Source organism: Trichomonas vaginalis, chromosome V (assembly GCF_026262505.1).
Source record: "Trichomonas vaginalis G3 chromosome V, whole genome shotgun sequence".
Lineage (NCBI taxonomy): Eukaryota > Parabasalia > Trichomonadida > Trichomonadidae > Trichomonas > Trichomonas vaginalis.
This window is the reverse complement of record NC_067207.1, coordinates 21,510,540-21,524,108: the sequence shown is the minus strand read 5'-3', so window position 1 is coordinate 21,524,108 and position 13,569 is coordinate 21,510,540. Positions and strand designations below refer to the sequence as shown.

General features: G+C 34.3%; 3 protein-coding genes and 1 pseudogene across 4 annotated transcripts, besides 3 other annotated features; 2 read left to right on the top strand and 2 right to left on the bottom strand.

Annotated features, from left to right (window-relative positions):
* Positions 1-260: 260 nt before the first annotated feature.
* Positions 261-1,508, top strand: TVAGG3_0378670 (regulation of choline O-acetyltransferase protein; the record flags this gene model as incomplete). Its single annotated transcript, XM_051232022.1, has 1 exon — positions 261-1,508. The coding sequence occupies one exon, from the start codon at positions 261-263 to the stop codon at positions 1,506-1,508; it is 1,248 nt and encodes a 415-aa protein (XP_051101752.1).
* A 172-nt stretch (positions 1,509-1,680) lies between these two features.
* Positions 1,681-4,086: a mobile genetic element.
* A 319-nt stretch (positions 4,087-4,405) lies between these two features.
* Positions 4,406-6,331, top strand: TVAGG3_0378650 (regulation of choline O-acetyltransferase protein; the record flags this gene model as incomplete). Its single annotated transcript, XM_051232021.1, has 1 exon — positions 4,406-6,331. The coding sequence occupies one exon, from the start codon at positions 4,406-4,408 to the stop codon at positions 6,329-6,331; it is 1,926 nt and encodes a 641-aa protein (XP_051101751.1).
* A 172-nt stretch (positions 6,332-6,503) lies between these two features.
* Positions 6,504-8,669: a mobile genetic element.
* Positions 6,817-7,220, bottom strand: TVAGG3_0378640 (annotated as a pseudogene). The gene has a single exon. A coding segment is annotated over exon 1 (404 nt).
* Positions 8,670-11,085: 2,416 nt separating the features above from the next.
* Positions 11,086-13,492: a mobile genetic element.
* Positions 11,969-12,736, bottom strand: TVAGG3_0378620 (MULE transposase domain-containing protein; the record flags this gene model as incomplete). The annotated part of the gene is made up of 1 exon (XM_051232020.1): positions 11,969-12,736. A coding segment is annotated over one exon (768 nt), but the record flags the coding sequence as incomplete, so codon positions are not given.
* Positions 13,493-13,569: the final 77 nt, after the last annotated feature.

Sequence of the window (13,569 nt, the reverse complement as noted above, 5' to 3'; positions counted from 1 at the left end):
CAACTGGCAGACCGACACATGGGAAATTACACTTAATTCAAATAAGATACCATTTGAGGCACAAACACTAGAATCGGGTGATAGACAATTCATTTTAACGGTTATTCACGAATTAAATCACATTCTGTCATTCAGTAGCTCGTTATTTAAAATGGCAACCTTATGGAGAAACAGCCACAATTGTCCACTATACCGATTGGCAAGGTAAAGAAATATCTAAAGGCGAATACGAAAGCTACAATGATAATAGGGTTCCACATATGTACGTCAGATCTCCATGTTTGACAGAATGGGTGAATAATAGATTCAAAGTAAAAAATGAAACACTCATCAATATCGGCCTTGAACTTGAAGACTCAGGCGGTGGCGGAACAGCTGGTTCCCATCCAAACGAAAAACTTTTCTTCACAGATCTCATGCAAGGTAGAACATACGGTCCAGGCTGGCTTTCACCAATCTTCTACAACACATTGTTAGATACCGGATGGTATGTTCCATCCAAAAACCTCATGGAAGACCTCATTTACTTAGATGACCACATCAATACAAAGATCCACGTAAACGAGTCAATTCTTTTGAAACCACCACAGCATTCTATTCCTCTTCCATACCAATGCCAATCAACCTCTCTCCAGGCTTGCTTCTACGATTACACATGGACAGGCACATGCTCACTTGTTCAATGGAACGATCCAGGAAAAGTTGAACCGGAAGACATGAATAAAAAAGACTGGTACAATCCAAACGGACAATCACTTGTCGGCCAGGATAACATGCTTGATTACGCAAACTTAGTTCTTCCATGGTATTCATGCAGATCAACAGGTGACAATGGTTTGAAGCGTATGGTTGAGTTCGAACCAGACTACAACTACTCCAAGTATGGTGAAGCATTCTTACCGAACTCAACATGCGCAATGTCCACACTTCAACAAGGTTTCACAGGCAGCTTGCTTTCAACATCAAGATGCTACGAAGCATGGTGTGGTACAGATCACAGAGTCAGATTGATTGTCAACGGTGAAGAGTACTACTGCAAGAAAGATGGTCAACAAGCCAAGTTCTCTGGTTTCGCAGGCTCCATTACATGCCCACCTGCCGCTCAAGTCTGCGCAAACAGAAAATTAAAAGAGATATTTGGTGTTACATCTCTCTTCCCAGATCGTGGACCAATCGATGGACAGAACTTAGTCGCCATCGTTGGTAACAATTATGATAATTACCAAAATGTCACAATTACACTCGGTACAGTTCCTTGCGAAATCAAGGTTTACAAGGATAACTACATCCTTTGCAAGCTTCAAAAGCCAGATGATAATACACAGAAGTTAATCAGAGAGAAGTCTAATATATTGAAGCAGACACTTGACACAAACACTGAAAAGAATGAGTACAGAATGTTCAAGGCATTCTACGTTGTAAAGTCTACAAATAATAGAACTAACACTACTTATCCAGATTCATACTACTTCACAAAGAGGAAGTATGACACAGGAATGAAGGACTAAAAGAGTTCAATCTTTTTCAATATTGAAAAAGTTGAATATAATTTTTTTTCTCTAATTATTTAGTATTATATATCGATCTATGCCTTTATTTGGGTGTTTAATGCTTTATTTATTAAGTGCACGAATTGTATTCATCATGAAAAATTTGAAATGTTAAATTCATTTTCCTATCGAGTGGGGGACAAACTCGCCCATTGTCACTTTTCATTAACCTTAAACTTGTAATTTTCATTATTTTAATTAACCTTATTTCTTTCCCAATTCCTGATTTATTTTATTCACTTACTATTAAAAGTCACATTTTAATAAAATATAATAATTTATTTATAGCATTTTTTACTATACTGTAATAAAAAATTAATTATAATAAATTAAATGTTTATTAAATCAAATGTTTTCTTTGCAATAATATTTTTAATGTTGAGTAAACAATGTTGGGATCAAGTGTATCATTTTTCAGACCTTTCTGAACAGCTTCAAGCATACTGATGCATTCGACTTTTTTAAATTGTGTCATTTCTTCGAAATCTCTTGTGACTTTTTTGATAACTTTAACACCTCTCTGAATCCAGACCTTTAATTTGCAACTTAATCAGGAATGAAGGAACAACACTGGAATATAACTCGATGACAAGTTCATCGAGTCAAAGATTTCGCCTTTCTGGGAAGTACTGGTGCTTCAAAACCTTGAAATGTGATTCCGAGATGTTGTTTGTTCCATCTCCTTCATTTCTATAGCGAAGCATCCACCTGTCAAGATGATGGCGCCACTGTCGGTCAAAGTATTCACGGGCAGCAGGTTCCTCATTTAAAATTTCTTCTAAATTGTTGTAAACTTCATCAGGATCAATTTCTTCCTCTTCAGAACCAAAGACCAATAACTTCATTAAGTTATAGAAAGTTTCGAAGTTGGAACGATCTTGAAACTTTTCAGCCTTTCTCATGACAGCGCGCAACACATGAACGCCACACCAAATGATCTGGCATAAAGGGATGGCTGTTTCAACAGCATTTGTGTGATTTGAGGTGCGCAGTCCATTGAAAAATAAGATGGTTCGCGATTGATGGAGCCAAAATATGCTGTGAGACAAACTTGTATATTTTCACTTGTGTCGGCCAAACGAAAAAATACAAAAACGGAAAAACAATTGATTCCGCGAATTTGCCAGTGACGGCATAAAATGGTATGCGAGAGCGCAAGAGCTTATAAGTGGAATCAATGTGATAAGTTTGTATTTGATGTGAAAAAGCATTTGCTTCGAATGGGGCGTAATAGAAAATCATACGATCTGGCTCGTGAATAAACTCGATGAGATCATCCGGAGAATGACTCTTAACCATGTCGACAAAAATTGCAAGAGATGTAACATCATCCGCTGAGAAACGGGTATTGATTGCATGAAGGCGTTTAGAAAACTTTTTTAAAGCATCTGTAGATTGTTGAAACATTTCCGGAATGATCCCACTATCAAATGGGATATTAAGATCTTTGAAACACCTTAATTGTGTGTAAACACGGTCTTGATTTGATTCAAAATATCTTGTTAAATAAGATCTATAAAAATATGATGTAATTTGTTGTGATTTGTTTGGAAAAGGGGCAGAATGATTGTGGGTGTTAATACATTTTCGTATGTGGTACTTGTCATCGGGAAGTGTATCAACAAGGAAGCGACATGGACAATTCGGCCACTTACAATTAATTTGGATTTGATTTCTTTCTTTCCTAGTTTTATATGAATAACTACAACCTGCTTGGATTTCTTGTTGCACTCCATACTTAAGCAACTCGATATATGTGAGTTCGTGATCTTGGATCTGCATTAAAATGAAATGATTTGAAAGAATAAAGAATTTTGAATATATTGGTCTTATTTTGATAAGCTTGGTCGTGTTTTGAATAGCTTGGCCATCTAATTCAATTATGATCTTTGAAAATTAGGTGAAATAAAACTAAACATAAATGTAAAACTAGGGATATGAAATTTTGGTTGTACACCACTTGTATGTGCCGGATACCATTGTGTCAAATTTTTTCTGAAATTAACTTTAAAAGTACTAAGTAAGATCATGAGATATAGCAATATATGTTTAAACCAACTTATATTTTGGTTGTACACCACTTGTATGTGCCGGATACCATTGTGTCAAATTTTTTCTGAAATTAACTTTAAAAGTACTAAGTAAGATCATGAGATATAGCAATATATGTTTAAACCAACTTATATTTTGGTTGTACACCACTTGTATGTGCCGGATACCATTGTGTCAAATTTTTTCTGAAATTAACTTTAAAAGTACTAAGTAAGATCATGAGATATAGCAATATATGTTTAAACCAACTTATTTTTGGTTGTACACCACTTGTATGTGCCGGATACCATTGTGTCAAATTTTTTCTGAAATTAACTTTAAAAGTACTAAGTAAGATCATTTATTTTTGCATAATATAATGCCAATATGGTTTCTTTTGATTTTATTTCATTTATAAGCAAATCAGATTTACCCAAAAACTCCACTCCATAAGCGTTCATTTGCTAAATTAAAAAGTGACAATGGGCTAGTCTGTCCCTTTCTCTTTTCCTATCTCTTGATCAAAGATAGTAAGTGAATATAAATAAAATTTATAAATAATATAAATTTGACTTTTTTTTGAAATAAATAACAAATAAAAAATCTTTGTATTGTTTTTATTCCTTATTTTAGCAAAAAGTATAATTAATATTTTTAGACACTCAAAAACCTCTGATGCGCTTTCAATTTTCTGACGACTACACAAAAATCTAATCAATTATTTTTAATAATGAATAATTATCAAAGGATATTAAAACATAAGCATTTTTATTAAATGCCATAATTCAATTATATTGAAATGCAACTCAATTCAAATTTATCATATGTTCTTACACCTTTTTGCTTCAGCAGTTAACTCACAAGTATTCACATGTATGCATGATATTTACACGAATCAGCAACTTCGTTCAAGTGAACCAGAATCATTGCGAAATCTTCGGGATGAATCAACTTCAACTCCAGAATCAAATCCAAATGAAAATCAATTTAAATGTAATCCAAAACTTCATCCTGCAACATATAATTTGAGAATTGATTTTCGAATGCAAGGAATTGACAATGAAGTAATCAAGAAAACATTCAATTATGTAAACGATTTTCTTAGTAAACGTATTAATGTTACTGATCGTGCAAGAAGTTTAGATGATGATTTTGATCTCGTTATTGATGTAAAGGCTGAATCATTTGAAAAAGGTTCAAATGGCCTTGCATTTGCACGTTCTACATACAATCATCCCACAACTGGCAGACCGACACATGGGGAAATTACACTTAATTCAAATAAGATACCATTTGAGGCACAAACACTAGAATCGGGTGATAGACAATTCATTTTAACGGTTATTCACGAATTAAATCACATTCTGTCATTCAGTAGCTCGTTATTTAATAAATGGCAACCTTATGGAGAAACAGCCACAATTGTCCACTATACCGATTGGCAAGGTAAAGAAATATCTAAAGGCGAATACGAAAGCTACAATGATAATAGGGTTCCACATATGTACGTCAGATCTCCATGTTTGACAGAATGGGTGAATAATAGATTCAAAGTAAAAAATGAAACACTCATCAATATCGGCCTTGAACTTGAAGACTCAGGCGGTGGCGGAACAGCTGGTTCCCATCCAAACGAAAAACTTTTCTTCACAGATCTCATGCAAGGTAGAACATACGGTCCAGGCTGGCTTTCACCAATCTTCTACAACACATTGTTAGATACCGGATGGTATGTTCCATCCAAAAACCTCATGGAAGACCTCATTTACTTAGATGACCACATCAATACAAAGATCCACGTAAACGAGTCAATTCTTTTGAAACCACCACAGCATTCTATTCCTCTTCCATACCAATGCCAATCAACCTCTCTCCAGGCTTGCTTCTACGATTACACATGGACAGGCACATGCTCACTTGTTCAATGGAACGATCCAGGAAAAGTTGAACCGGAAGACATGAATAAAAAAGACTGGTACAATCCAAACGGACAATCACTTGTCGGCCAGGATAACATGCTTGATTACGCAAACTTAGTTCTTCCATGGTATTCATGCAGATCAACAGGTGACAATGGTTTGAAGCGTATGGTTGAGTTCGAACCAGACTACAACTACTCCAAGTATGGTGAAGCATTCTTACCGAACTCAACATGCGCAATGTCCACACTTCAACAAGGTTTCACAGGCAGCTTGCTTTCAACATCAAGATGCTACGAAGCATGGTGTGGTACAGATCACAGAGTCAGATTGATTGTCAACGGTGAAGAGTACTACTGCAAGAAAGATGGTCAACAAGCCAAGTTCTCTGGTTTCGCAGGCTCCATTACATGCCCACCTGCCGCTCAAGTCTGCGCAAACAGAAAATTAAAAGAGATATTTGGTGTTACATCTCTCTTCCCAGATCGTGGACCAATCGATGGACAGAACTTAGTCGCCATCGTTGGTAACAATTATGATAATTACCAAAATGTCACAATTACACTCGGTACAGTTCCTTGCGAAATCAAGGTTTACAAGGATAACTACATCCTTTGCAAGCTTCAAAAGCCAGATGATAATACACAGAAGTTAATCAGAGAGAAGTCTAATATATTGAAGCAGACACTTGACACAAACACTGAAAAGAATGAGTACAGAATGTTCAAGGCATTCTACGTTGTAAAGTCTACAAATAATAGAACTAACACTACTTATCCAGATTCATACTACTTCACAAAGAGGAAGTATGACACAGGAATGAAGGACTAAAAGAGTTCAATCTTTTTCAATATTGAAAAAGTTGAATATAATTTTTTTTCTCTAATTATTTAGTATTATATATCGATCTATGCCTTTATTTGGGTGTTTAATGCTTTATTTATTAAGTGCACGAATTGTATTCATCATGAAAAATTTGAAATGTTAAATTCATTTTCCTATCGAGTGGGGGACAAACTCGCCCATTGTCACTTTTCATTAACCTTAAACTTGTAATTTTCATTATTTTAATTAACCTTATTTCTTTCCCAATTCCTGATTTATTTTATTCACTTACTATTAAAAGTCACATTTTAATAAAATATAATAATTTATTTATAGCATTTTTTACTATACTGTAATAAAAAATTAATTATAATAAATTAAATGTTTATTAAATCAAATGTTTTCTTTGCAATAATATTTTTAATGTTGAGTAAACAATGTTGGGATCAAGTGTATCATTTTTCAGACCTTTCTGAACAGCTTCAAGCATACTGATGCATTCGACTTTTTTAAATTGTGTCATTTCTTCGAAATCTCTTGTGACTTTTTTGATAACTTTAACACTTCTCTCTGAATCCAGACCTTTAATTTGCAACTTAATCAGGAATGAAGGAACAACACTGGAATATAACTCGATGACAAGTTCATCGAGTCAAAGATTTCGCCTTTCTGGGAAGTACTGGTGCTTCAAAACCTTGAAATGTGATTCCGAGATGTTGTTTGTTCCATCTCCTTCATTTCTATAGCGAAGCATCCACCTGTCAAGATGATGGCGCCACTGTCGGTCAAAGTATTCACGGGCAGCAGGTTCCTCATTTAAAATTTCTTCTAAATTGTTGTAAACTTCATCAGGATCAATTTCTTCCTCTTCAGAACCAAAGACCAATAACTTCATTAAGTTATAGAAAGTTTCGAAGTTGGAACGATCTTGAAACTTTTCAGCCTTTCTCATGACAGCGCGCAACACATGAACGCCACACCAAATGATCTGGCATAAAGGGATGGCTGTTTCAACAGCATTTGTGATTTGAGGTGCGCAGTCCATTGAAAAATAAGATGGTTCGCGATTGATGGAGCCAAAATATGCTGTGAGACAAACTTGTATATTTTCACTTGTGTCGGGCCAAACGAAAAAATACAAAAACGGAAAAACAATTGATTCCGCGAATTTGCCAGTGACGGCATAAAATGGTATGCGAGAGCGCAAGAGCTTATAAGTGGAATCAATGTGATAAGTTTGTATTTGATGTGAAAAAGCATTTGCTTCGAATGGGGCGTAATAGAAAATCATACGATCTGGCTCGTGAATAAACTCGATGAGATCATCCGGAGAATGACTCTTAACCATGTCGACAAAAATTGCAAGAGATGTAACATCATCCGCTGAGAAACGGGTATTGATTGCATGAAGGCGTTTAGAAAACTTTTTTAAAGCATCTGTAGATTGTTGAAACATTTCCGGAATGATCCCACTATCAAATGGGATATTAAGATCTTTGAAACACCTTAATTGTGTGTAAACACGGTCTTGATTTGATTCAAAATATCTTGTTAAATAAGATCTATAAAAATATGATGTAATTTGTTGTGATTTGTTTGGAAAAGGGGCAGAATGATTGTGGGTGTTAATACATTTTCGTATGTGGTACTTGTCATCGGGAAGTGTATCAACAAGGAAGCGACATGGACAATTCGGCCACTTACAATTAATTTGGATTTGATTTCTTTCTTTCCTAGTTTTATATGAATAACTACAACCTGCTTGGATTTCTTGTTGCACTCCATACTTAAGCAACTCGATATATGTGAGTTCGTGATCTTGGATCTGCATTAAAATGAAATGATTTGAAAGAATAAAGAATTTTGAATATATTGGTCTTATTTTGATAAGCTTGGTCGTGTTTTGAATAGCTTGGCCATCTAATTCAATTATGATCTTTGAAAATTAGGTGAAATAAAACTAAACATAAATGTAAAACTAGGGATATGAAATTTTGGTTGTACACCACTTGTATGTGCCGGATACCATTGTGTCAAATTTTTTCTGAAATTAACTTTAAAAGTACTAAGTAAGATCATGAGATATAGCAATATATGTTTAAACCAACTTATATTTTGGTTGTACACCACTTGTATGTGCCGGATACCATTGTGTCAAATTTTTTCTGAAATTAACTTTAAAAGTACTAAGTAAGATCATTTATTTTTGCATAATATAATGCCAATATGGTTTCTTTTGATTTTATTTCATTTATAAGCAAATCAGATTTACCCAAAAACTCCACTCCATAAGCGTTCATTTGCTAAATTAAAAAGTGACAATGGGCTAGTCTGTCCCTTTCTCTTTTCCTATCTCTTGATCAAAGATAGTAAGTGAATATAAATAAAATTTATAAATAATATAAATTTGACTTTTTTTTTGAAATAAATAACAAATAAAAAATCTTTGTATTGTTTTTATTCCTTATTTTAGCAAAAAGTATAATTAATATTTTTAGACACTCAAAAACCTCTGATGCGCTTTCAATTTTCTGACGACTACACAAAAATCTAATCAATTATTTTTAATAATGAATAATTATCAAAGGATATTAAAACATAAGCATTTTTATTAAATGCCATAATTCAATTATATTGAAATGCAACTCAATTCAAATTTATCATATGTTTTACACCTTTTTGCTTCAGCAGTTAACTCACAAGTATTCACATGTATGCATGATATTTACACGAATCAGCAACTTCGTTCAAGTGAACCAGAATCATTGCGAAATCTTCGGGATGAATCAACTTCAACTCCAGAATCAAATCCAAATGAAAATCAATTTAAATGTAATCCAAAACTTCATCCTGCAACATATAATTTGAGAATTGATTTTCGAATGCAAGGAATTGACAATGAAGTAATCAAGAAAACATTCAATTATGTAAACGATTTTCTTAGTAAACGTATTAATGTTACTGATCGTGCAAGAAGTTTAGATGATGATTTTGATCTCGTTATTGATGTAAAGGCTGAATCATTTGAAAAAGGTTCAAATGGCCTTGCATTTGCACGTTCTACATACAATCATCCCACAACTGGCAGACCGACACATGGGGAAATTACACTTAATTCAAATAAGATACCATTTGAGGCACAAACACTAGAATCGGGTGATAGACAATTCATTTTAACGGTTATTCACGAATTAAATCACATTCTGTCATTCAGTAGCTCGTTATTTAATAAATGGCAACCTTATGGAGAAACAGCCACAATTGTCCACTATACCGATTGGCAAGGTAAAGAAATATCTAAAGGCGAATACGAAAGCTACAATGATAATAGGGTTCCACATATGTACGTCAGATCTCCATGTTTGACAGAATGGGTGAATAATAGATTCAAAGTAAAAATGAAACACTCATCAATATCGGCCTTGAACTTGAAGACTCAGGCGGTGGCGGAACAGCTGGTTCCCATCCAAACGAAAAACTTTTCTTCACAGATCTCATGCAAGGTAGAACATACGGTCCAGGCTGGCTTTCACCAATCTTCTACAACACATTGTTAGATACCGGATGGTATGTTCCATCCAAAAACCTCATGGAAGACCTCATTTACTTAGATGACCACATCAATACAAAGATCCACGTAAACGAGTCAATTCTTTTGAAACCACCACAGCATTCTATTCCTCTTCCATACCAATGCCAATCAACCTCTCTCCAGGCTTGCTTCTACGATTACACATGGACAGGCACATGCTCACTTGTTCAATGGAACGATCCAGGAAAAGTTGAACCGGAAGACATGAATAAAAAAGACTGGTACAATCCAAACGGACAATCACTTGTCGGCCAGGATAACATGCTTGATTACGCAAACTTAGTTCTTCCATGGTATTCATGCAGATCAACAGGTGACAATGGTTTGAAGCGTATGGTTGAGTTCGAACCAGACTACAACTACTCCAAGTATGGTGAAGCATTCTTACCGAACTCAACATGCGCAATGTCCACACTTCAACAAGGTTTCACAGGCAGCTTGCTTTCAACATCAAGATGCTACGAAGCATGGTGTGGTACAGATCACAGAGTCAGATTGATTGTCAACGGTGAAGAGTACTACTGCAAGAAAGATGGTCAACAAGCCAAGTTCTCTGGTTTCGCAGGCTCCATTACATGCCCACCTGCCGCTCAAGTCTGCGCAAACAGAAAATTAAAAGAGATATTTGGTGTTACATCTCTCTTCCCAGATCGTGGACCAATCGATGGACAGAACTTAGTCGCCATCGTTGGTAACAATTATGATAATTACCAAAATGTCACAATTACACTCGGTACAGTTCCTTGCGAAATCAAGGTTTACAAGGATAACTACATCCTTTGCAAGCTTCAAAAGCCAGATGATAATACACAGAAGTTAATCAGAGAGAAGTAATATATTGAAGCAGACACTTGACACAAACACTGAAAAGAATGAGTACAGAATGTTCAAGGCATTCTACGTTGTAAAGTCTACAAATAATAGAACTAACACTACTTATCCAGATTCATACTACTTCACAAAGAGGAAGTATGACACAGGAATGAAGGACTAAAAGAGTTCAATCTTTTTCAATATTGAAAAAGTTGAATATAATTTTTTTTCTCTAATTATTTAGTATTATATATCGATCTATGCCTTTATTTGGGTGTTTAATGTGCTTTATTTATTAAGTGCACGAATTGTATTCATCATGAAAAATTTGAAATGTTAAATTCATTTTCCTATCGAGTGGGGGACAAACTCGCCCATTGTCACTTTTCATTAACCTTAAACTTGTAATTTTCATTATTTTAATTAACCTTATTTCTTTCCCAATTCCTGATTTATTTTATTCACTTACTATTAAAAGTCACATTTTAATAAAATATAATAATTTATTTATAGCATTTTTTACTATACTGTAATAAAAAATTAATTATAATAAATTAAATGTTTATTAAATCAAATGTTTTCTTTGCAATAATATTTTTAATGTTGAGTAAACAATGTTGGGATCAAGTGTATCATTTTTCAGACCTTTCTGAACAGCTTCAAGCATACTGATGCATTCGACTTTTTTAAATTGTGTCATTTCTTCGAAATCTCTTGTGACTTTTTTGATAACTTTAACACTTCTCTCTGAATCCAGACCTTTAATTTGCAACTTAATCAGGAATGAAGGAACAACACTGGAATATAACTCGATGACAAGTTCATCGAGTCAAAGATTTCGCCTTTCTGGGAAGTACTGGTGCTTCAAAACCTTGAAATGTGATTCCGAGATGTTGTTTGTTCCATCTCCTTCATTTCTATAGCGAAGCATCCACCTGTCAAGATGATGGCGCCACTGTCGGTCAAAGTATTCACGGGCAGCAGGTTCCTCATTTAAAATTTCTTCTAAATTGTTGTAAACTTCATCAGGATCAATTTCTTCCTCTTCAGAACCAAAGACCAATAACTTCATTAAGTTATAGAAAGTTTCGAAGTTGGAACGATCTTGAAACTTTTCAGCCTTTCTCATGACAGCGCGCAACACATGAACGCCACACCAAATGATCTGGCATAAAGGGATGGCTGTTTCAACAGCATTTGTGATTTGAGGTGCGCAGTCCATTGAAAATAAGATGGTTCGCGATTGATGGAGCCAAAATATGCTGTGAGACAAACTTGTATATTTTCACTTGTGTCGGGCCAAACGAAAAAATACAAAAACGGAAAACAATTGATTCCGCGAATTTGCCAGTGACGGCATAAAATGGTATGCGAGAGCGCAAGAGCTTATAAGTGGAATCAATGTGATAAGTTTGTATTTGATGTGAAAAAGCATTTGCTTCGAATGGGGCGTAATAGAAAATCATACGATCTGGCTCGTGAATAAACTCGATGAGATCATCCGGAGAATGACTCTTAACCATGTCGACAAAAATTGCAAGAGATGTAACATCATCCGCTGAGAAACGGGTATTGATTGCATGAAGGCGTTTAGAAAACTTTTTTAAAGCATCTGTAGATTGTTGAAACATTTCCGGAATGATCCCACTATCAAATGGGATATTAAGATCTTTGAAACACCTTAATTGTGTGTAAACACGGTCTTGATTTGATTCAAAATATCTTGTTAAATAAGATCTATAAAAATATGATGTAATTTGTTGTGATTTGTTTGGAAAAGGGGCAGAATGATTGTGGGTGTTAATACATTTTCGTATGTGGTACTTGTCATCGGGAAGTGTATCAACAAGGAAGCGACATGGACAATTCGGCCACTTACAATTAATTTGGATTTGATTTCTTTCTTTCCTAGTTTTATATGAATAACTACAACCTGCTTGGATTTCTTGTTGCACTCCATACTTAAGCAACTCGATATATGTGAGTTCGTGATCTTGGATCTGCATTAAAATGAAATGATTTGAAAGAATAAAGAATTTTGAATATATTGGTCTTATTTTGATAAGCTTGGTCGTGTTTTGAATAGCTTGGCCATCTAATTCAATTATGATCTTTGAAAATTAGGTGATAAATAAAACTAAACATAAATGTAAAACTAGGGATATGAAATTTTGGTTGTACACCACTTGTATGTGCCGGATACCATTGTGTCAAATTTTTTCTGAAATTAACTTTAAAAGTACTAAGTAAGATCATGAGATATAGCAATATATGTTTAAACCAACTTATATTTTGGTTGTACACCACTTGTATGTGCCGGATACCATTGTGTCAAATTTTTTCTGAAATTAACTTTAAAAGTACTAAGTAAGATCATGAGATATAGCAATATATGTTTAAACCAACTTATATTTTGGTTGTACACCACTTGTATGTGCCGGATACCATTGTGTCAAATTTTTTCTGAAATTAACTTTAAAAGTACTAAGTAAGATCATGAGATAAGCAATATATGTTTAAACCAACTTATATTTTGGTTGTACACCACTTGTATGTGCCGGATACCATTGTGTCAAATTTTTTCTGAAATTAACTTTAAAAGTACTAAGTAAGATCATTTATTTTTGCATAATATAATGCCAATATGGTTTCTTTTGATTTTATTTCATTTATAAGCAAATCAGATTTACCCAAAAACTCCACTCCATAAGCGTTCATTTGCTAAATTAAAAAGTGACAATGGGCTAGTCTGTCCCTTTCTCTTTTCCTATCTCTTGATCAAAGATAGTAAGTGAATATAAATAAAATTTATAAATAATATAAATTTGACTTTTTTTTG